Here is a 21,271-nt window from a genome sequence, read left to right as displayed (position 1 = left end):
ATTTTTTTATTTTTTGAAAAAAATGTTAGCTTCTATAAAGCTGGGTGACTAGATTAATGATTGGTCATTCACAGTGGGAAGCATATAGTTGTGGAATTGCCAGTTTTAAACAGCATGATGTTTATTTCTTTGCATTGTGTTACCTGTCTGCTGGTATATAAATGCCTTCTCCTCCACTTATGGTTGTTCTGTTTTTTTTTTTTGTCTGGTTGGGAAGTACTGAGGACATTCTTCATTGATTGACCACTTAGAATGTGTTAATGCTTCATTTTAAGTTTTTAACTCACTCAAACAATATGATTTATTTGATCTCTGTATGACTGATTGTTCGAAACTATTTTTAGTGACCTTTCTGGTTTGGACTTTGGAGTGTTTAGGATTTGTCCTTCCAATTTTATGATGGCTTCAGACAGCTTCTTTGTTTGAGATTTGTTTATGACAATTGTTGATTAACTTACCTTTGTTGTTTTCATTTGATCTGTGTCTTGTGTGCTAATTTTTTTCTTCTTAATTTTGATGTATTTATTTAGTCAACAGTACTTGACTTGTGATGTTGGTTTATGCAGATAATGCTGGAGTTATTGTGAATCCCAAGGGGGGGGGAGATGAAAGGCATCATCTTTTGATAATTCAATGGATGTGCAAGAAGTTATTAGCCTCCGTAACCCCAAGTTACAAGACAAATACCATGTGCTGCTGATTTGAGATGGAGGAATAAGGAGGACATTGCTTGACTGGCAAAGAAGCTAATGATTTCAAGCAAAGTCCTCTTTATTCCTCCATTTGAAATCAGTAGTCGCATGATATTTGTCTCGTACCTTTGGTTACAAATGCTAATAGCTTTTTTCAGATCCATTATGTATCTGTGTACGAAGAACCCATATTAGGTGCCCCTGCCCCTCCCTCCCTTCACCTTCAGTAATAAATATCCACATAAATGTTCTTTCTCTGCATTCAGCTACCATTTTAAAAAAGGTTTCAATTCTAAATCTTAAAGTTAAGATTTAATTTGTAAATAACTATTAGGATTATTTTCTTTAGTTTGGGTTTTGCCTTGGCAAGACACGTACATCTTTTGTGCTAAATTATTTTAAATTTTTCCTTTTAACCTTTTGATGTGTAGGCATGTCAGCATGATATGATGTGTACCTAAAATCTTACTAGGAATTCCATTCGAGACTTTATTTTATACGCAGTGTGATTCTACTTTTCGAAGAACAAGCTAGTAAATTCTGATTTGGTTACATAGGATTGGCGTGTGTACCTTTATATATGAGGGGCAACCAATAGTAGAAGCATCCTTAGAAAGTTTGGCCAATCTTAAGTATTATATTGCTCGTTCACATATAATTTTATTAATTTTATTTAGGGAAAAACTATTTTTATGTCACATGATATAAGTTTTCTCTCTTACACACCCTTCGATAATTGTGTCACATTTTTCTTTTCTTTTCTTTTATTTTTTCGGTAGTGAAGTCCACTAGTTTGTCTCTATGACATGAGATAACTATCTCCTTTAACATGAGATTAATAAAATCTTTTTATTTATGCCAATGGTTATCATGAATATTTCTTAATTAGATTCTTTCTAAAAGAAAAAAATTGCCCGCAATCTATACTCATGCGATAGTAGAAGAAAAATTCGTTATTTTAATACAACATAGAAATGTCTAAACGATGTATTATTATATTTGTGCAGAATTAGTTATATGATGACAATAAAATTTGAAATTATGACATTATACAAAACTATTAAAGGCTTTCATTATTAGTCCGGTCAAAATGACTTAAAGAGTGTTTAGTACTAAATTGAAAATTGATCTATCACCAACCAAAATAAAATTCTTCTCTTTCAATTTCATGTATTGTATTTATGGAAATATTACAATATTTCCTTCTTTTTTTACTTTGCAAGTAAAGTAAATGACTTTTGTCCCCGGTTCTCAAAAAATTTTTAAATAAAAAATACTTTCAGTAAAAAAAAAAAAAATTGATACTGATTCTTTCACAAGTAACGGAACAGTGACCATTTTGCGACGCCTGACCAAAAAAATTACCAGACTACTACGCCAACAGTAAATTTTTCAGAATGCCACGTGGGATAATTTGCTACACTGTGTAGCGAAATATGCTTGCAAATAATTCGCTACATAATGTAACGAATTATGCAACATCAGAATGCACAGTCAACAAAAATGACAAGTGTCAAGCAGGTAGTATTTCGCTACCCTATGTAGCATATTATGTTCGCGAATGAATTTTTGACACGTGGCACACTTTCGCAGGAAAAAGCTGACGTGTCATAATTCACTACCACTGATAGCGAATTTGGTCTGTAATATGATCACGTGTCACGAAATTATTAGCCACGAAATTCGCTACTAGTGGTAGCGAATTATGACACGTGGCAGTCTGGTAAAAAATATTATTTGCGTGGCATTTGGATAAAAAATTTGACAAAACATGGTATTTTAGTAACATTATAAACAGACAGAGAAATAGAGAGTTCATTTACTGATTATATATTAAACAGTACTTTGTGAACATCATATTAAAACAGGGAAAAATGTTTGTCACACAATTTGTGTCATTTATATATTTTTTTGTCTATTATCTCTCCTCTTTTATTTATTTATTTCCCTTAATTAAAATAACACAACTTTACATACTTTACCTCCTTTGAAACGATAAAAACTTTTCCCATTAAAACATGCCACTTGTCTTTATATTAAGCCCACAAATAGAACCCAGTCCATAGCCATAATCCATGCTTGTCTTTATATTAAAACATGCTCCTTTCAGTTTCAGATTACAAAACAGCCACCAAGCAATTCGCTCACACTCTTCACTTTGATTCATCCGTTTTTAAGAATCCGCGACCAAACGAGCTTCGCCATTTCGATTGTAGGAAGAAGTACTGGTCTCCCTCTGCTTTTATATCGAAAATAATAATATAGAAAAACTCAAAAGTCAAAACTTTTTATTTAAACCTTTTCTCCCATAAGGGGTGTTTGTTTCAAGTTTTTGAAGAGTATTACCGGTAATCCTTCTTTGGTAAATGTAATTACTACGTTTGGTAGAAGGAATAAATTACGATTCTTGAATATCCAAAGATTACCGGTAATTTGATTTATAAAGAAAAGTCACTACTCAGATTACCAAAAATAATATGTTAATTCGGAATACCAATCAGAATACCAAGTAAAGGGAAAACACAACAATAAATTTTGAGATAAAAATACCCCAATACACATAAAAATCTAGACCCAATTTATCAGTTACAAAAGTAAAAATAGTTTGGGATTATTTTTGTAAAATAACCTCATATTCCAAGTCATATTTCGTTCTAAACTAACTATGGAATCAGTAATTTTTACCCAATATTTCGGCGAACCAAACATCTCTTTCGTAAGATTCCAAGTAAACTCAATTTCTACTGTATTCTCATTAATCACGATTACCGGTCACCAAAAAATTTCTCTTGTACCTGCCAAAGACACCCTAAAGATTTTCACCTCCTCGCATCTATAATCTTTTTGCTTCCATCAGTTCTTCAATCTTACACAATTCAACTTTTCACCCTTCCCCTTCCAATTAGTTGAAAATAATCATTATTCTTTTTAGCGAACATGGCTGAGCAGCATTTGTTTCCTGTATATAGCTGGCATTCTCCTAATGGCGATATGATAGTTGACATCCGTGTCCTGGGTGGCCGAGGAAGAGGCAGATGCTTTGAAATAACTATATCCCGAAGCAATCACGTTATGGATCTGAAAATTTTAATTGGTAGTAGATTTCCGTAATAACAAACGAATACCATGCGACTACTGAATTGTTGGAGTAACTTTTGAACAATAATATTAATGTTCCATATGATTTTAATATATCATAATTGTTCAAGACAATCCTCCGTATACGATACCGTTCAAGTACGAATCTGGACGAAATTTATACTTTTAATGTAAATAAACGAAACCACTTTTGGGAGGAGTTTAAAGTCTTAATTCTGGATCCGCCTCGAATCGGACTAATCGCGAAGCAATGAACCGATGGAATATTTCCAAAAAAAGACTACATCATGTAAACGCAGTTTTATGAGCACTACTTTCAAGACTGCGTCAGGCTTTTTCAGATTGCAATTAATGGTTTGCGTCATTTTCACTCTCTCTTCTAGCAACATTAAAAGAGACGGTATTCAAATTACTCTTGATAATTTCATAGCATATGGTTATAGCTTGGAGTAGACTAGTAGCTTGTCTCATAAAATGTATACATCTCGCAATATTTATGATATGCTTTATAGGATTAAGGAAATGTTTGTTGTATAAAAAGTCTTATAAATTATATTATATATTTCAGAAATACATTATATTACATTATATACTTTCGAGAGTATATAATGTAATTTGTAAAAATTTGTAAAAAATATTTGTAAATGAATCATTTTCCTATAAACAATATTAATTACTACAAGTTTCTTCTTGTGTTATTTTGTTGACAAGAGGATGGCCTTGGCTGGACCATGCATCTTATCTCAAAAGTATCATATTATGCAATTTTGCACCTTCCCTTGGAACCTAATCAGCTGTCACTTTAACAGCAAATTCAAATTTGTCATTAAACATGTGAATTTTGTGCTTTTGAATTTGATTAAAATGTTATATTATAAAATTTTAAAATAAACACATTTTCATCATCTAACTTTTCTTTTTAGTTTTTAAATTTGTCACATAATTGAATTGCTTTGTAAATTAGTCATGTAAGTTATTAACAAAATTTTATTTAGAAAAAGTAATTATATCTTCCTACATGTTATTTCTATTAATATCATCCTTTAAGTGACAAAACGTAACTGGTGTGATGTAAGACAACATGTTAATATATGGTATTAAAAAAATGGCATCAAGAAAATGTAATAGTTTAATAAATTAGAACATTAATTTAGAATGAAAAAAAAATTAGATGGTTTTTTTAAAAAAAAATAAAAGGATAAAATTAAAACCTCATGTTATTATGTAGTACCCAAAATTCTCCTCGTATTGTAAACAAATGTATCTTGAATAGTGGCTTTATACCTTAAAAACTAGTATAGTGATATGTGTTAAAAAGCAAGTAAAAACTCTTTTCATTTAAAATTGGTAAAAATTACGAGTAAAAATGGTAGAAGTACAAGTTTTTACATTTTTACTTAAACCAAAAAAACTAAATCGGGACACGTTTTAACCTATGACATGGTTTTTTTTTTGTTTTTTAATAAAATAAAGGCTTTAATGTTTCTAAAGTGAATGTAGATAAGTTATCTACATTCACTCTCAAAACGACGTTGTTTTGAGTTGAAAAATTAAAAAAATATAATGAAAAAGACTATTATAATCTTAAAATAAATTATAATTACAAAAATACCTTGATTTCCGCCTTAAAATGATGTCGTTTTAGGCTCAATGTAAATAAGTTATCTACATTGATTGACTGTAGAAAAAGCGAACCCTAAAATAAAATATAAAAAAAAAACTTTATTTCCATTTCTTCAAATCATATGCACATTATCTTTTTATGGAAAAAAAATTCTCGAGCAAGGCCGCTATATTTTCATTTAAGAGTTGTAAAACTTTATTCTTTTGATGTCATGGAACTTGGTTATAAAAGTTGTTAGAATCTTTTTATGTTTTTGAATTTATGTCTTATATAGATATGTGACTTATATATTTTAAATATGAAGTTGTTTATTGAATTTTGAATAGTGACTTATGTGATTTTTTTACATGCTTATATATATATATATATATATATATATATATATATATATATATATATATATATGAGAAAAGTATTTCTCCAGTCACTAGATATAAAGTTATTTTCAGTGAGCTCAAAACGACGTCGTTTTGAGATTATAAGATTAAAAAATTATAAAGATAAAGACTAATATAATCTTGCAATATATTACATAGGTTACAAAAAAAAAACCTTACAATAAAAATGAATTGATAAATCTTATAACTTTTGAAATATAAATACATTCATGTTACTTAAAATAAAAGCATAGAGTAAGAATATTCTAACTACCAAAAATTCTTATTACTAACTTACTACTATAAGATATGTTAAAAAGTATCTATCACATCACCATTGGATCAAAGAGAGAATGTTAAAAAGTTTTTGAAGAGAGAGAAAATGTTAATCTAATGGTGATTAGATAGGTAGTAAGTTGGTAGTGAAAAATTTTGGTAGTGAGAATATCCCTCTTCTAAAAATATAAAAGAAAAAAGGTTTTGGTAGGAAACATATTTTGGAATTAAAAACGAAATATTAAATAAAAATAAAGCTTATCTGTGAACACCATATTAAAACATGCTGCTTGTCTTTATATAAAAATTTTGTGCTCTTTTAAAATAAAAGAAAGAAAAAAATAGAAAAAGAAAAGAAAAAAATGTTCGACCTAAATATTAAGCCCACAAATACAGCCCAGTCCATAGCCATAATCCATAATCACAGAGTCTGTGATTTCACAGTGATATTGTGTAATCAATCAGATCACGTGAACAATGGCAGAAAAAGAAAGGAACCTGCATGCACACACTCAACCTGCTCGAAGCTGTGAATTGTGATGCAGAGATCCCATTTTTGGGTGATTGACAAAAACTACACAAAAGTGTATATTGCTTGGAAAGAGGTGGAAGGAAATGCACAGAAACGGAAAGAGGTAAAAAAAAAAATGAAAGGACCGGAAGCAGGGAAGTTTCTACGGATACTGATCAGAATGTCATTTCACCAACTTTTTTACTTAAATGCCATGCAAACAAGTTCGCTATCCGGTGTAGCGAACTCGGTTTGCTGACATGTCACATTTTTAGTGGATAACAATTATCAAATTTAAAAAAAAAAAATAAAAAAAAAATGAAGTTCGCCTCGGCGAACTTGGTTAAAATCAAATTGGTGTCCACTAATAACGTGACACGTCAGCAAACCGAATTCGTTACACACCGAATTCGTTACACCGGGAAGCGAACTTGTCCCGTGGCAGATTGAGAAATAACACTGTTCGTGTGGCATTTAGGTAAAAAAGTTGGTGAATAGTGACATTTTAGTAGCTGTTCCAGTTTTCACAAGAAAGGAAATTTCAGAAAATTGAAAAAGACGTGTCCAATAAAGATGGCTGCAGCTCGACACCTCTCTTGAAGAAGACAAAAACCTTACCTTACCTGTACACACAGAGCAAAAAAATGAAACTTGATTTGGTGTTAGCCTAAATAAGCCATGACAAGAAAATAGGAAAAAAGAGATAAAGGGTTCAACACAAATTTTATAAGCATCAGATGAAAACATAAAAACATAAGGCTCCAAGAAGAAACGAGAGAACCATTTTGTATCAGGGAAACAGCCACCACAGCACCTCCATCTTCGCCAAAGCTTGTGTCATAGGGAAAGGTAAGCCTCCACGCTTTCCTTTTCAGCACATTACTTTCATGCTTTACGAGATTACAGGGATGCTTTGATATACCCTTAAACTTCCTTCCATTTCATTACCTCATCAAGGCTAGTGAAAATACCATGAGGTAATTTTTCATTTGATCTGTGTCTTGTGTGCTAATTTTTTTCCTTAAATGTTTGTTTATGCAGATAATGCTGGTGTTATTGTAAATCCCAAGGGGGATGGGGGAGATGAAAGGCATCATCTTTTGATAATTCAATGGATGTGATGTGAAAGAAGTTATTAGCCTCCGTAACCCAAGTTACAAGACAAATACCATGAGCTGCTTGATTTGAGATGGATGATTAAGGAGGACATTGCTTGAACGGCAAAGAAGCTAATGATTTCAAGCAAAGTCCTCCTTATTCATCCATTTGAAATCAGTAGTCGCATGGTGTTTGTCTCGTACCTTTGGTTACAAATGCTAATAGCTTTTTTCAGATCCATTATTGTATCTGTCTGTGTACGAAGAACCCATAATTAGGTGCCCCTGCCCCTCCCTTCACCTTCAGTACTAATTTATCCACATGAATGTTGTTTCTCTACTTTCAACTACCATTTTAAAAACGGGAAAAAATGTATGTCATTTTAAAAGATATAAAAATCGACGTTTGTTGAACTACAGCATCGGATGGACTTTGTAACCTTTGTTGAATGCGAACGTACGGTTCGGTTATGTTTGGAATTTTATGTTGTGATATATTATAAGTGTATGAGAGACGAATTGGTATTTTTGGTGTTTCCTGTTAAAAACAGAAAAAAGGGTTCATGAACAGTTGGATAAACACTGCCTAAATGGTTCGAATTTTCTGTAATCAATAATTAGACCATTTATTCTGCCGATTATAAATCTTTGCTTTTCAAAAGATGTTTGATGATTTCATCATTGATATCATCATGGATATATGGCTTTTTGCAATCGGGTACAATAGTAAATAGCAGAGCCGCAGTGGAATTATCTTCCGACTTGAGAACTAGATATGATATGAGAGATTATTTGAATTCCAACTACAGGAACAATTTTTGGCGCTAACAAGTTGAGCAAATGGATAAAATATAAGCCTCAGGGTATCTTTTGTGTAATAAAACTTGATTATATAAGATGTGATATTAAAAAATCTGTTTGTATAACGTTTTATTAAATTTTTATATTATTCATCGTTTTATATTTGATATTGATAATGTACTGTGTAATATTAAATAGGATAAAAATAAATATTTTAAACAAAAATACACTTTAATAAATAATTTATATAATACTTTCAAATATACATATGATATTAATTTTTATAAAAAAACTACCAATTAATTTGCCCAAAAAATATATTAATTTTTGTAAAAATAAAAGTTTCAAGTATTTTTTTTAGAAAAAGATTCATTAGTACAATATATATATATATATATATATATATATATATATGGGTTATGTTTATCTCATTTTATATGAGATAAACAACTTTCCTACACACACAAAAGAGGCTATGTACTTGTGTCCCACCACTTTTTTTTCTCTCTCCTCTTACCTGTGGGTACCACTTATACTTTTATTTCTATAACATGAAGTAATTTTTTTCCTTATCCCTATATAAATATATATATATATATTAAATTAAAAAATTGATAGACATAATATCAAATATAACACCTGTTGACAACAATTTCATAAATAGTACCATAAAAAATTTGATAGCAAGTACACTATTAAAAATAGTACCAGCAAAATTAAAAATAACATCAATTCCGACTTTTATTTTTATTCATTTATAGTTACTTCAACTTTTTACATTTTCTAACCTTCTAATTTTTAAGAAAATAGTAATCAAAATGTGTTAATTCTTAAAATAAATTTCATTATAAAATATTCGATGCTATTTTTTTTTTACATATTTATAAATTTTATTTTCTTTTAATATTAATTTTACAAAATAGTATTTAAATAAGTTCTCCTAGAACAATCTAATAAGTAAAATTTTGAGATATATAACGGAAAAATATTATTTTGTATGAAAAGAAAATAAAAAAGCAAGTGATTACTGATAGTTCATTACCATTTTGGACACCAAGTTCATTGTCAAACATCAATCGCCTCTCTATGTGCCACATGCTGCGCTTATAGGTGTAGGTAAGAAATAAAAATATCAATTCAGAGTAAAAGCCAACCATGTTGACGATTATAAGAAATGAGATTCCTTTTTAGCATTTTTTTAAACCATGGGATGAATCGAATCAAATCAAAAGATATTGAGCATTAGTTATAACAGAATTGTGTTCAAAAATTTCATATACTTCCATCAAATGAAAAGAACTGCATCAGTGTAAACAAACAAGTGAGTGTTTAATCAAGAAATGAGGTTTTCAGGTCAAGGGATAAGGAACATACAAAATCACTTCAACATAACTATAATAGGATACAAATAACAAGAACCAGATTCAATAAAATAACAATCAAAACAAGTAATGACTGTATCAATTCAAACCCTCCATTTACACACATCCTTTATTAACAGGCGAATTCCACCAGCTCTTTGGCAATGCAATTCCCACACAGACATTGAACACCAACCTTTTGATAGTAAAACAAAGCTTCAAATATGTTATCAGGGATTTTCAGCAAGCCCACCTTCTAATGCTACATATGAAGATTCATGATCAACAAATTCAACATCTTGTGCTTCTAAATTTTCACAACTGGAAGTGTCCAAGTAAACATTTGCATTTTCTGCAAAACATTCAACAAAATGAATATGAACAAAAATAGAAGAGTATATAATACTACTGCAAACAAAGCAATCTAGAGGAGTGAAATGAAGTGAAACCAGATTATGATGGATCACACACCAACCTTCCCTCACATTGACAGAGGGACAATACATATCTTTCATCATCAGTACACTACTAACTAGTATAATCTTTAATAAAAGCAATATTGATCTAGCGAAATATTGGATATATAGGTCAATGAATTATCAACATGTCAATTACCTATTCACATACACTCTTACTCAGCAATAATTCAGAATAAAAAACTGGCATTTTAAAACTGCATAAAACAAACACATCTAACACTAAAAACAAAGAATCAGCACAAAAGAAGACACACGAGTACATGACCATTTCCACATAAACAAACACCGATAACAAACATTACAAAAGATCTTAATTTTGGCCTATACATTTTTGAAAAATATAACCAAATGCAACTAGTTATGGCAAGACATTTTCAAATTTTAGATGAAGTTGACAAGTAAAGATCACAATCTCTTTCAGTCCCTCTTAAGAATCCAGATATATCATGAGGCCAGCAGCTTTTTACTAGCTAGGAAACTTAATGGAATTATAGGAACACCTACTACCTTACTTTTTCATATTCTTTGTGCCTTTTCTCTTCCATACAAATAAGAACTTGACCAACTTTTGCAATGAGAACATTGAATTTTGAACATACCACTTTGACTTTCTTCCAGATGTGTATCTTCACAAGAAACACGCTTGGTCCATTTCCTACCAGGCAAGGGCCGCCTCTTTATCTTTTTTGAACTTCTATTTGGCTCCACCTCTACGTCTGCAGATTTGGGAAAACTTAGTGGTTTCTTGAGCCTGCGAAAAGGAAAAGTGGGTGCATCAAGCTTCGGGACAGCTTCAGACCCAAGCAAAATGGTGGTTGGGCGAGCTCTTGCTGCCTCAGACATTGATCTGGCAGCTCTTTCAACACTGGAAGAAGCAAGATCATTGGTATTTTCATCCTCTGCTGCATTATGACTACTTGATGTTTCAGGTTGTTGAAAGCGGTGCTCAAAACCCTTCAGCTTATGAAAAGGAGTTAAAATTCCTTTTCTCACCAATTCATCCCTTTCCTTAAATATAAGCAGTAGAAAATTAGTTCTTCTATTTCTATTTCCACCAACTTTTCCTTCAAATTTGCTTCATTCATAGTACTTTATAACGTCAAATACAATATTTACAATATAAAATCATTTTAGAATAAGAAAGAAGCAACATAATGGGACAAAAAACTGTAAATTTAACAATTAACTCACTGTTTCAACAAAGCCTGCAGAGGCTGCATCCAAAACAGCATCAAAATCACCATCGTCATCAGATGAGACTGTCTTAAGCCGCTTTCCTGAGCTTTTGTGCAATTTTTTATCTTCTTTAAGCTGCCTCTTGGGCCTTCGCTCTTCTTTAACTAAACTCAAGATCACTTCTTTTTCATGCTTGACGCTTTGGGAAGCTTTATCCTCCTTACACAAGTTTGAAAGCTCTTTCTCTAGTTGAGCCTTTGTGTTCTTCAGGCTCCTCAGTCTATCAGCAGTGACAACACGCTGAAGGTTCGAAACATCAGAGGAATCACCCTGAGCAATCCCTTGCTCGGGGCTGCCCTTACCAACATCACTACATTCTCCATCATTTTCAACATCTCTCGACTAGAATAGTAGAAGCGACAGCATCTATTACAAACTCTACTGCCCTCAACTTTTGATGAAGTTCGGCTTTGGCAATAGACGATGGATCAACAACATGTTCAGATAAATGAGAACACTCTTCCTTGGTGCTCCCTACGGTTAAATCTTAAGGTTTTGTTCAACTAAACACCACTGTGCTTATAAATTTCAACACCTAGTTCCAAATAGAGTTCCAAATCAATTTGAAAGGAAACAGAAACAGTAAACTTGAACAAAAAAATGAAAAACCGATGAAGGCAGGAGGTGATACCTTCTCCAAAACGTCGCGCTCAATGTCTTCGGGATTGGCAGATTTTACGCCCAAACTAGTGAGCAAAATTTGATCTGTTCTTCCTCCATTGAATTATCGTCACATTGATGTTATCATCATGTAGCGGAACCCCAAACCTAGCTGCCAAAACACATGACGTTGATCATTTTCACCATAACTCAACGGCATTTAATCTCAATTTGTTTTCCTAACTGATTTCAATTTAAATTAAAAAAGCTGCTGCTTCTTCTTCTGCTTCTTCGATTCCGTTTTCGCAGAGAGTAGTTGGTATCACCGTCGTCTTGGGTTTTGCCTCAGTTTCACCCCTCTAATTTTCTGTTTGGGTTATCCCACGTTTTAATGCTAGCGCACGATCACCCGAGAAGGTTAGAGGTGAACGTGAATGGGGGAAGAAAGGGGATGAAGAAGAAACGGGTAGAAGGGGAAGAGAGGGATTAACCTAATAAATCAATCCCTTATCAGGTCTAATCCCACCCTCTTAGACTTGATTAAGTTATACATCATTTGATGTATTAAAGGATTCTGTTGTATAAATTTATATTATACGATGGTCACACTAACAACTAAAAATGTCACAACGTACAGTATAAATTTATATTACCAGGTCTTATACATCATACCAAACATGCCCTAAGGCTACATAAACAGTACGTGATGAAATTAAGTAAAAGTAAACTATACACTTCATTACCAAAATAAAATAAAATTGCATGCTACATATTATTATACTATTACATACAGAACCAACGGCTAATAGATCATACTTTGTGCTTTAGGGTCAACCTTTAACTTTGAGTTGGTAGGTGGGTCACTATTTAACAAATGCTGGCGTAGATGATGATAGGGATTCCCTGCCATGAGGCGTGCAAAGGATTTCATGCTCAGAAGTTGAAGGCATGATTGGTCTAATGCTCCCTGGATTGAGAGGAAACAGGGTTTTGTAGTAACCATCCATAATTTCTGTGAAATTGCAAGTAGCTGCGACCTTGGGAATCTTTCCATCATGCCATGAACACCCACGCAGCTTAGTTAGTATTCAGCATGAAATTACAATTAACAACACAATTGATGGATAAATTGTAAACATTTTCGTCCATGTACCTGATAAATGTCACGCATGTAGGCATGTAGACTGACATACTCGTATAACTTCTTCTTGGTACATTTAAAAAGAACATTATAGGCAATATCAAACCGAATCAATGTAGTAAATAGGCATATATCTACAAGGGTGAGTGTGTCTCCACACAAGTAGCGAGAATTGGCCAAGTGATCCTCCAACTTGTCTAGTGTACAAAACAAGTCATTTACCGCTCTATCATATGCTTCTTGGCTCTGTGCAAACCCACACCTGAAATTGCAAAAAATTACACAATTTAACGAAACAAGTAACAACAATAATCAAGTCTCGATTTTTAAACCTTACCTATAAACCCCATTATTCACATTTGGATATATCACTTGATACCACTCCTCAATCTTTCCCTTCAATTCAGGGGGCGAGAGATCCAACCCCGGGTTTCGGGCTAACCCGTTTAACCCGGAATTGAACAATTCAATAATATCATAGCTCTCGTTGCAGATAACATCCTTTGAATCCTTATCCCACAACATTGGCACCGTGGACCTCCCATCATAACCACCTCTTCGAAGCCCATAAACCTCCTTCAACGTCTTGCACCCATTCGCCTCATCCATACTCGGGCTAATCCGACCCGAGCCCGAATTACCAACCGGTTTGAATTCCCATGACCCGTCCATGCCCGGCGACGCAACCGAGACCGGCACGGCCTCTTCCAGGCCCTTGAGCGCGCGTACTATGAGGGTCCGGTGGGCCCACGGGCATGGCAGGCCCACGTAGAGGTGGAGGCTACCCGTAGGACGGCCGGAGAATCGGAATTTAGAAGCGGGCCTAGAATACCCGCCGGAGGAGTCGGACGGAGCGAGCTGCGACATCATGAGCTGCCACGTGGAGTTCCAGGCGGTGCGCACGGCGGCGACGAGTATCCCCGGCGGCAGTGACCGTCCCCAGAGGAGGTTCGTCAGTGCACTTAGGCTCATCACGTAAGATGAATCACGGTTTGGGTTGTTGTTGTTGAGTGACATCCTCGGGCAGCGTCCGGTACGTCTTCGCTGATAGAAACCACCGTGTACGGCGGTCGTCGGAGGAACTAAAAGGTGATGATGAGAGAGAGTGTAACACGACATCGTTGAAGTGATCAGAGGAGCCACGTCACTTAAAAAATAAAAGGATATTTGTGTTTTCGTGATCTATGATGTGTCACTTCATTAAAGGCCCAATTAGAGCCCATTATAATCGGCCCTAGCCCATGTAAACCCTAGAACAGGAAAACCCTCGTTGTTTTGCATATATACACACACTGTGACACAAGGAGAGAGAGAGAAGGAGCAACGATGTCGAAGAGAGGTCGTGGTGGATCGGCGGGTAACAAGTTCCGGATGTCGCTGGGTCTTCCGGTGGCTGCGACGGTGAACTGCGCCGACAACACGGGGGCGAAGAATCTGTATATCATTTCGGTGAAGGGAATCAAAGGTCGCCTGAATCGTCTTCCTTCGGCTTGCGTCGGCGACATGGTGATGGCCACCGTGAAGAAGGGGAAGCCCGATCTGAGGAAGAAGGTGTTGCCAGCTGTCATCGTTCGCCAGCGCAAGCCTTTTCGCAGAAAGGACGGCGTCTATATGTACTTCGAAGGTACCACTTGATATAAGATTCGTTTCTGTACCATGTTTTAATTTTCGTGACATATAATACGATGTACCCGAAAGAAATAAAATATAATTTTTTTGTTTTTGAAAAAAAAAATGTTGCTTCTGAAAAGCTGGGTGCCTAGTTTATTGATTGGTCATTCACAGTGGGAAGCATATAGTTGTGGAATTGCCAGTTTTTAACAGCATGGTGTTTATTTCTTTGCATTGTGTTACCTGTCTGCTGGTAAATAAATGCCTTCTCCTCCACTTATGGTGGTTTTGTTTTTTTTGTTTGGTCGAGAAGTACTGAGGATGTTTCATGAAGCTTGAGGCATATCATGGGATACTCTTTGATTATAGTTCAATTCTTCATTGATTGATCCCTTAGGATGTGTTAATGCTCCGTTTTAAGTTTTTAAATTAAACAATATGATATAGTTGATCCCTGTATGCCTAATTGGTCGAAGCTAGTTTTAGTGACCTTTCTGCTTTGGACTTTGGTATGTCTAGGATTTTTCCTTCCAATTTCATGATGGCTTCAGACAGCTTCTCAGCTTAAGTTTTTTTTTTTTTTTTTTAATTTCCCCCCTTTTTTGTTGACAATTCTTTGCTGAATTTATCTTTGTTGTTTTTGTTTGATCTGTTTGCGTGCTCTTGTTTTCTTAATTTTGGTGTATTTGTTTTAGTCAACAATTATTGACTTGTGATGTTGGTTTCTGCAGATAATGCTGGTGTTATTGTGAATCCCAAGGGGGAAATGAAAGGTATTTTTTTATTATTCATCTTCGATTTTCATGGGTAAATGTAATATAGATTCAGGCTGTAGTGGCCCTTGTAGGTGATCTTTACGTGTTTTGTTGTCTTCCACACATGCAATTGGAATGTAATATTCAAATATCATACTCTTCTTCCAAGTATATAAATCGAAACTTTTTCTCCGAATATTTCTTTGCTATTCTTACTGTAGTTCTGTTGTTGTAACCCAACCCCTTTCATATTGAGTACGACACCCTTTCTTGTTTTAAAAAAAGAAGAAAAAATGAAAATAGATGATTACATCTATCGTGCTTGTTAGTTTCTTCATCTTTGCCATTTGACCTCACTTATGCATTTCTGGTTTTTGGTTCGGGTCTTAATTTGCTTGTCATTCATGTTAATGTAGGTTCTGCCATCACTGGTCCAATTGGCAAGGAGTGTGCTGATCTATGGCCAAGGATTGCTAGTGCTGCCAATGCTATCGTTTGAGTGGGAATTTTAGTTATATGAGTTCATGTTTCTTCTTTGTAGGACTTAAGTTTATCTCAGATTTTGTTTTAAGCTTTAAATTGCACTGGAATTGACAGTTTTACTTTTCCATAACTTGATCAGCAGATGCCTTTTTAAAGAGTTGAGATTAATTATTAGTTAAGAATTGTTCCTGTTTCTCATCCCGCTCTAATTTGTTAAGCAATCGTTTTTTAACAGTTTGTTCGAAGTCTTGTTTGCGCGAATTGACATCATTACGTTCAAGAAAGTATGAGTCAAATTATCATGTCTCTCTGTTTTCAACAAGAAAAAAGCTAAACGTAATTCGTTTACAACAGGGGTGGTACCTTTTTAAATTAGCCTTACATTATTTATTATCATACTTCTGCATGACTACTGCAACTGTGTTCTCTTCTGAGCCATGCCAAACATGTCAAGAGTTATGATTTCATTTTGGTTTCATACCCATTTTCCTTAAAAGTCATTTTAACCAAATGATCACGTTAGTGCATATTTGGATTTTCTTATTTTTGAGGTAAAAATTTTCTATTTAAAATATTTTTAGCAATGCTTTAATTGGAAGTTATTTCTAAAGGTTTTGTTTTTTGGTCACATGATAAGATTATTTTTTTCATACACAAATTAAGTGTGGATTTTACGTTTAAAAAAAAAAAAAGTCAGAATACGGCACCATATTTTTAGGATATGGAATCGGATCCTTGCATGAATGAAGTGTTATTTTTGGAACATGATTTTTATATTTTACTATTTCTAATGTAAAGTAATTCAAAACACTGGCTATCGTGGGAAAGGTGTACTGGGATGGGTATCATCTATGCTTAATACAAGTTCTTAAAGACTAAAAAGTATCTTTAAGATAGTTTTTGTAGTTTCTTTTGTGTAGTTTTCTTTTGGGGCAGTGCTCCCCTTATTTATTAAAAAAAAGGGTAAATATATTTTTTGGTCCTCAGCAAATTTCACGATGCCCGTTTTAGTCCCTAACAAGTAAAAAGGCCTATCGTGGTCCTTAACAAATTGAAAATGGACCCATTTTAGTCCTTTTAGGGACTAATATGGGTCTTTTTTGAATTTGTGAAGGATTTTGATTTCAACTAAATGGGTTTATTTTGAATTTGTTAGAGACCACGATGGGCCTTTTTATTTGCTAAGGACTAAAACAAGCATCGTAAAATTTGCTGAGTACCAGAAAAGATATTTATTCTAAAAAAAACTGATAGTAATTTTTGTATCAAAGTAATTTAGACAATAGGTTATATCTTGAATAAAAAGATATAAAAGCATTGTTCAGTAACGCAATAACAGCTTCTTAAAAAATTGAAATGTGAATGATATGTGATGCAATTTATCGATTTGATTATGCAAAATAAGTGTGTTTTTACTTTTTAGTCACATAATAATTGTCTATCCTTTCTGTGCATTATTGGATTTAACGTTGCAAATTAAATTTTCTCTATCCCGATTCTGCAGATGAGTTGCTTGCAGCTCTAGGTGCAACTGGCCCACAAGTTTCTTTTTCTTTTCAAGGCCTGATATTAGTCCCGGTTACTCATGTCTTTAGTCCTAGGGTTCAATTGGTGACCGTGTTTTATGACAACTTATTCAATTAGTGGCTTGATTTACAGTGCACTTTTTTTTTTTTGGTAATCGATTTACAATGCATTACTGAAAAGGAAAATCAAATATAAGTCATCCAGTATGTCTCCTTTTTCTTGTTTTTTATTTTTATTTTTATTATTATCTATTGATTATTTAATTAGTCTAATTTGAGCCGGTTTTCAGGAACAGCAAAATTCTTCTTACCAAGGTTTAACACAACTATATTTTCAAGGACTTAAACTCTAAGACCACTTGTTAAGTTGTTACACTTTCTACCCGTTGATCCACGTGCTTGAGTATTTTGTTTTTATTTTTAACAAAAAGCAAAGAGACAACATTTTGTTCATGTTTATCAAAAATGTCTTTCTTTATTCTGACCCAGAAGAGAGTATTCATCACATGTTTGATCAAAAATAGAAAAGAAAAGTGTCTGGCGAAATTCTAACTATTTTTAGATCAGGTTCACATTTTCTCTTTTTTTTTTTTTTTTCACTTAAATATATTTCTGCATATAAGTTGGCAAGAAGATGAATTTGAAGGAATGTTACGTTTTGATTATTTTCTGTAACTCCATTCAAAGGACCTATTGGTAAGATTTATTTGAATAAGTGCAATAGATTTATCTGCAATTTCATTTCACATCAACATTCTCGACTTTTACTTCAACAAGAGGCAATGGTGAAATTTTTTTGTTAAAGTTTGTAGCCCTGTCCATCAATGTCTTCTGATTGCATTGCTCAACCAATATTTCTAACAAACTCCATTTATTTTGTACCTATCAGCAAGTTATAACTGCCATAACTACTTCTGATTCTGAATATTCTATATCACTACTAGTATTAACTTCGACAACTGCATGAAAATTTTTACAAGGTGAAATTTGTTGGGTTTGCTCTTTTACTAAAGCCCAAATGGGTTATTAGTATGAGAAGAGCCCAAGGAACCTAGAGCCCAATGAGCTAAGGTTTCTTGGAACCCATATAAATAGTACCTCTTAAGTCATCAGCCTCCAAGGTCTTTTTTGTGAGAAAGAGGCAAGCTCTGAATCTAATCAGTGCCCACACACTTCCCCTTCCTCCTCGAGAGATAGTCTGGAAGATCTGCCACAGTCCAGCTTCAAGGAGGTTGTTCGTGCTGCGGCGCTGAGGTGAGCTGTTCGTGAAGAGTACACGAGACCTGCGCACCGAGAGGTAATTGTGAAACAAGGATGATTCGGTAAGCATACCAATGTACTAGGTCCTAAACCGCTTCCGCATAAATCTAAGATTTCCTTCAAATGGTATCAGAGCCTTGGCTGTACATTGGTATGTGAATCTAGTTTCACTATTCATGTAATTAGTTTTGCTTCTTGAAATGTGGCACCTAGGGTTCTAGGATTATGGTATGAATCTAGCATGTGTATTTTATAATTCATTTTCATAAAAGTTTAAATTTTAATCGGTAAAAATGCTTTAGTCCATGGTTAGGATCTCTCGTGTATTTCTCGATTTGTAACAAGGAGGCTAATCCCATATGATTAGGTTTCCTCCTTGCTGTTTTTGTTTATTTTTGGAATTTCTGTGTATTTTTCCAATATTTTGTAAAAGTTCAAGATCGAGAAACCGCGAGTAAGATGCGCAGTCAGTACTGTCGGAGATTTTTCGAGGTCTTCCCGATCTCGGAATGAGGCGATCTATATATGGTTGGAAAGAGGACGGAAAGACGAACGCAACGGTGGGTGTCTCACCGCCATCTGAGTTTACACGCTCCTCCACGCGCCTCCACAAGATTCTGAGAGTGGCCACCACTCTCCGGCAAAGAATGGGAGAGTGAGAGAGCGTCCGGCCACCTTTTTGGGTGGTTCCGGCGGCGGTGCACTCGTCTCTACGTGGAGGTCCTTCCCCTGGAGTTTCAGCCTGATTTGACTTCGGGTGACGGCGCGGCAGACCTGACGGCTAGGGTTCCTCTTTCGCGTCCTAGGGTTTCTCGCCAAAGGATTGGGTCTTTGGGCTTTTGGGCCCATGAAACCCTAAAGGGGCTTGAGACAGATACTATAGGATAGGCGAAAGATGAATTCCAAAGTTGTATTATTTAATTTTATTTTATTTTCTTTAAAATAGGAAGGCCATGGATTAAAGTAATTATGATTTATTATTTAATGCTTTTATTGATTGGTATAAATTATATGATAGATAACATGCTTTATTGCGATAACATGCCATATAGAATAGGTGGTGCCATATTGTTGCATAACTTGTATGATTGCATGAGCATAATAGCTATTATGTCTTCAGCGACTAGTATGATAGTTATTATAGGATTATTTTGATTTTAAATCATCCTAAGAAATTAATTAATAATTATTATGATTTTTATTAAAAATCTAGATTAATAATTGAATTAATTAATTTTGGATTATTAACATCAAGACAAATAATCGTTATGGAAATTATTTTGATTTCAAATTATCCTCATAAATGATAATTATTATGATTGTTGCAATCTAGATTAATAATTAAGTCAGCTATTTGGATGATTTAAATCTAGAAAAATAATTAGAGAAAATTTCTTGAGAGAATTCTTTTATTTTGCGAGTAATTTGTGGGTTTTTCTGAAATGGTCATGGAATAACACACGCTGCATACAACATTCATGTATCATGATTGTTTGGAGCACACGCTGACGTAAAGTGACCGGATTTCAGGACCTTAATACTTTCAAAATTATGTTAAGCTTAGTGCACGTTTATCGGCGCTCTTACTTATATAGTTTTTGAAATCAAACAAAGGATACTCTCAATTAAATAATTCTTGGAAATTAGAAAATGTTGCTTATGTTGAATGGAAGGAGATTTAAATTAAGAGATTAATTTAACCTTCAAGCGCATTATAGGACCATTAATAAAATAATCATGTGAAGTCCCATCGAATAAGCATGATTGGATTTTATTAGATTGGACTTAAATATCTATCAGAGGAGATTTAAATTAAGAAATTAATTTAACCTCCAGGCGCATTGTGGGCCTATCAATAAAATAATCATGTGAGGCCCCAACGGATAAGCATGATTGGATTTTATTGGGCCTTAATAATTTCAAAATTTTAATAAAGTATTGTACGGCCCATCGTCGATAATACTAAGTTATTAAAGATAATTTTGAAATTAAACAATGAATTCGACTGGGCTTATGTAAATTCTCAAACAAAAATGTTGAATGGGTGAAGGTTTTAAAAATTAATTAATTTTAAAACCTGCGGGCTCCATTTGTGGGTTTATTAGTGAAATGGTTATCGCTGAAGCCCCATCGGATAAGGATAATCAGATTTCACTAGATTAAATCTTAATAATTTCAAAATTTTAGTAAAGTATTGTACGGCCCATCGTCGGCAATGCTTAGACACTAAGGATAATTTTGAAATTAAACAATGGTTAATTACATTCAACTTTGGTAAAATTGTTAACCCTCCCATCGAGGCTCTGGCAATGGCACTGAAGGCCCAAATAACAATTTTGGTT

At 33.9% G+C, this 21,271-nt stretch overlaps 3 protein-coding genes and 2 non-coding genes across 5 annotated transcripts; 3 read left to right on the top strand and 2 right to left on the bottom strand.

The window, feature by feature from the left end:
* Nucleotides 1–25: 25 nt before the first annotated feature.
* Nucleotides 26–161, top strand: LOC133297531 (small nucleolar RNA snoR137). The gene has a single exon (XR_009749651.1). It is a non-coding gene; the product is annotated as a small nucleolar RNA snoR137 (small nucleolar RNA).
* A 9,645-nt stretch (nucleotides 162–9,806) lies between these two features.
* LOC133297530 (protein CHROMATIN REMODELING 8-like) lies at nucleotides 9,807–12,373 on the bottom strand. The gene is made up of 4 exons (XM_061496700.1): nucleotides 12,338–12,373; nucleotides 11,509–11,895; nucleotides 10,917–11,325; nucleotides 9,807–10,190 (listed from the first exon to the last, which is right to left on the bottom strand). The coding sequence occupies exons 1-4, from the start codon at nucleotides 12,371–12,373 to the stop codon at nucleotides 10,069–10,071; spliced, it is 954 nt and encodes a 317-aa protein (XP_061352684.1). The 3' UTR covers nucleotides 9,807–10,068.
* On the bottom strand, nucleotides 12,334–14,421 carry LOC133297521 (uncharacterized). The gene is made up of 3 exons (XM_061496689.1): nucleotides 13,632–14,421; nucleotides 13,307–13,556; nucleotides 12,334–13,199 (listed from the first exon to the last, which is right to left on the bottom strand). Exons 1-3 carry the CDS (start codon nucleotides 14,411–14,413, stop codon nucleotides 13,017–13,019), a joined length of 1,215 nt encoding a protein of 404 aa, XP_061352673.1. The 5' UTR covers nucleotides 14,414–14,421; the 3' UTR covers nucleotides 12,334–13,016.
* A 154-nt stretch (nucleotides 14,422–14,575) lies between these two features.
* On the top strand, nucleotides 14,576–16,332 carry LOC133297526 (large ribosomal subunit protein uL14x/uL14z/uL14y). The gene is made up of 3 exons (XM_061496693.1): nucleotides 14,576–14,918; nucleotides 15,637–15,678; nucleotides 16,077–16,332. Exons 1-3 carry the CDS (start codon nucleotides 14,621–14,623, stop codon nucleotides 16,157–16,159), a joined length of 423 nt encoding a protein of 140 aa, XP_061352677.1. The 5' UTR covers nucleotides 14,576–14,620; the 3' UTR covers nucleotides 16,160–16,332.
* Nucleotides 15,031–15,166, top strand: LOC133297532 (small nucleolar RNA snoR137). The gene has a single exon (XR_009749652.1). It is a non-coding gene; the product is annotated as a small nucleolar RNA snoR137 (small nucleolar RNA).
* Nucleotides 16,333–21,271: the final 4,939 nt, after the last annotated feature.

Source organism: Gastrolobium bilobum, unplaced genomic scaffold, assembly GCF_033153095.1.
Source record: "Gastrolobium bilobum isolate Gb01-03AN ecotype WA unplaced genomic scaffold, APGP_CSIRO_Gbil_v1 utg37107, whole genome shotgun sequence".
NCBI classification, from domain to species: Eukaryota; Viridiplantae; Streptophyta; class Magnoliopsida; order Fabales; family Fabaceae; genus Gastrolobium; species Gastrolobium bilobum.
Note: the sequence above shows the minus strand (reverse complement) of the source record. Positions and strands in the feature narration are given on the sequence as shown.

Coding starts and splice junctions, on each gene's coding strand:
- LOC133297521 (XM_061496689.1), bottom strand. CDS start 14,413: ATGTCGTGTTACACTCTCTCTCATCATCACCTTTTAGTTCCTCCGACG. Junction 13,557..13,631: donor GTGAATAATGGGGTTTATAG/GTAAGGTTTAAA, acceptor TTGCAATTTCAG/GTGTGGGTTTGCACAGAGCC. Junction 13,200..13,306: donor ACATGCGTGACATTTATCAG/GTACATGGACGA, acceptor CATGATGGAAAG/ATTCCCAAGGTCGCAGCTAC.
- LOC133297526 (XM_061496693.1), top strand. CDS start 14,621: ATGTCGAAGAGAGGTCGTGGTGGATCGGCGGGTAACAAGTTCCGGATG. Junction 14,919..15,636: donor CGTCTATATGTACTTCGAAG/GTACCACTTGAT, acceptor TGGTTTCTGCAG/ATAATGCTGGTGTTATTGTG. Junction 15,679..16,076: donor TCCCAAGGGGGAAATGAAAG/GTATTTTTTTAT, acceptor ATGTTAATGTAG/GTTCTGCCATCACTGGTCCA.
- LOC133297530 (XM_061496700.1), bottom strand. CDS start 12,373: ATGCCGTTGAGTTATGGTGAAAATGATCAACGTCAT. Junction 11,896..12,337: donor GTGAAAATGATCAACGTCAT/GTGTTTTGGCAG, acceptor CTACTATTCTAG/TCGAGAGATGTTGAAAATGA. Junction 10,191..10,916: donor TCTGGAAGAAAGTCAAAGTG/GTATGTTCAAAA, acceptor AATGTTTTGCAG/AAAATGCAAATGTTTACTTG.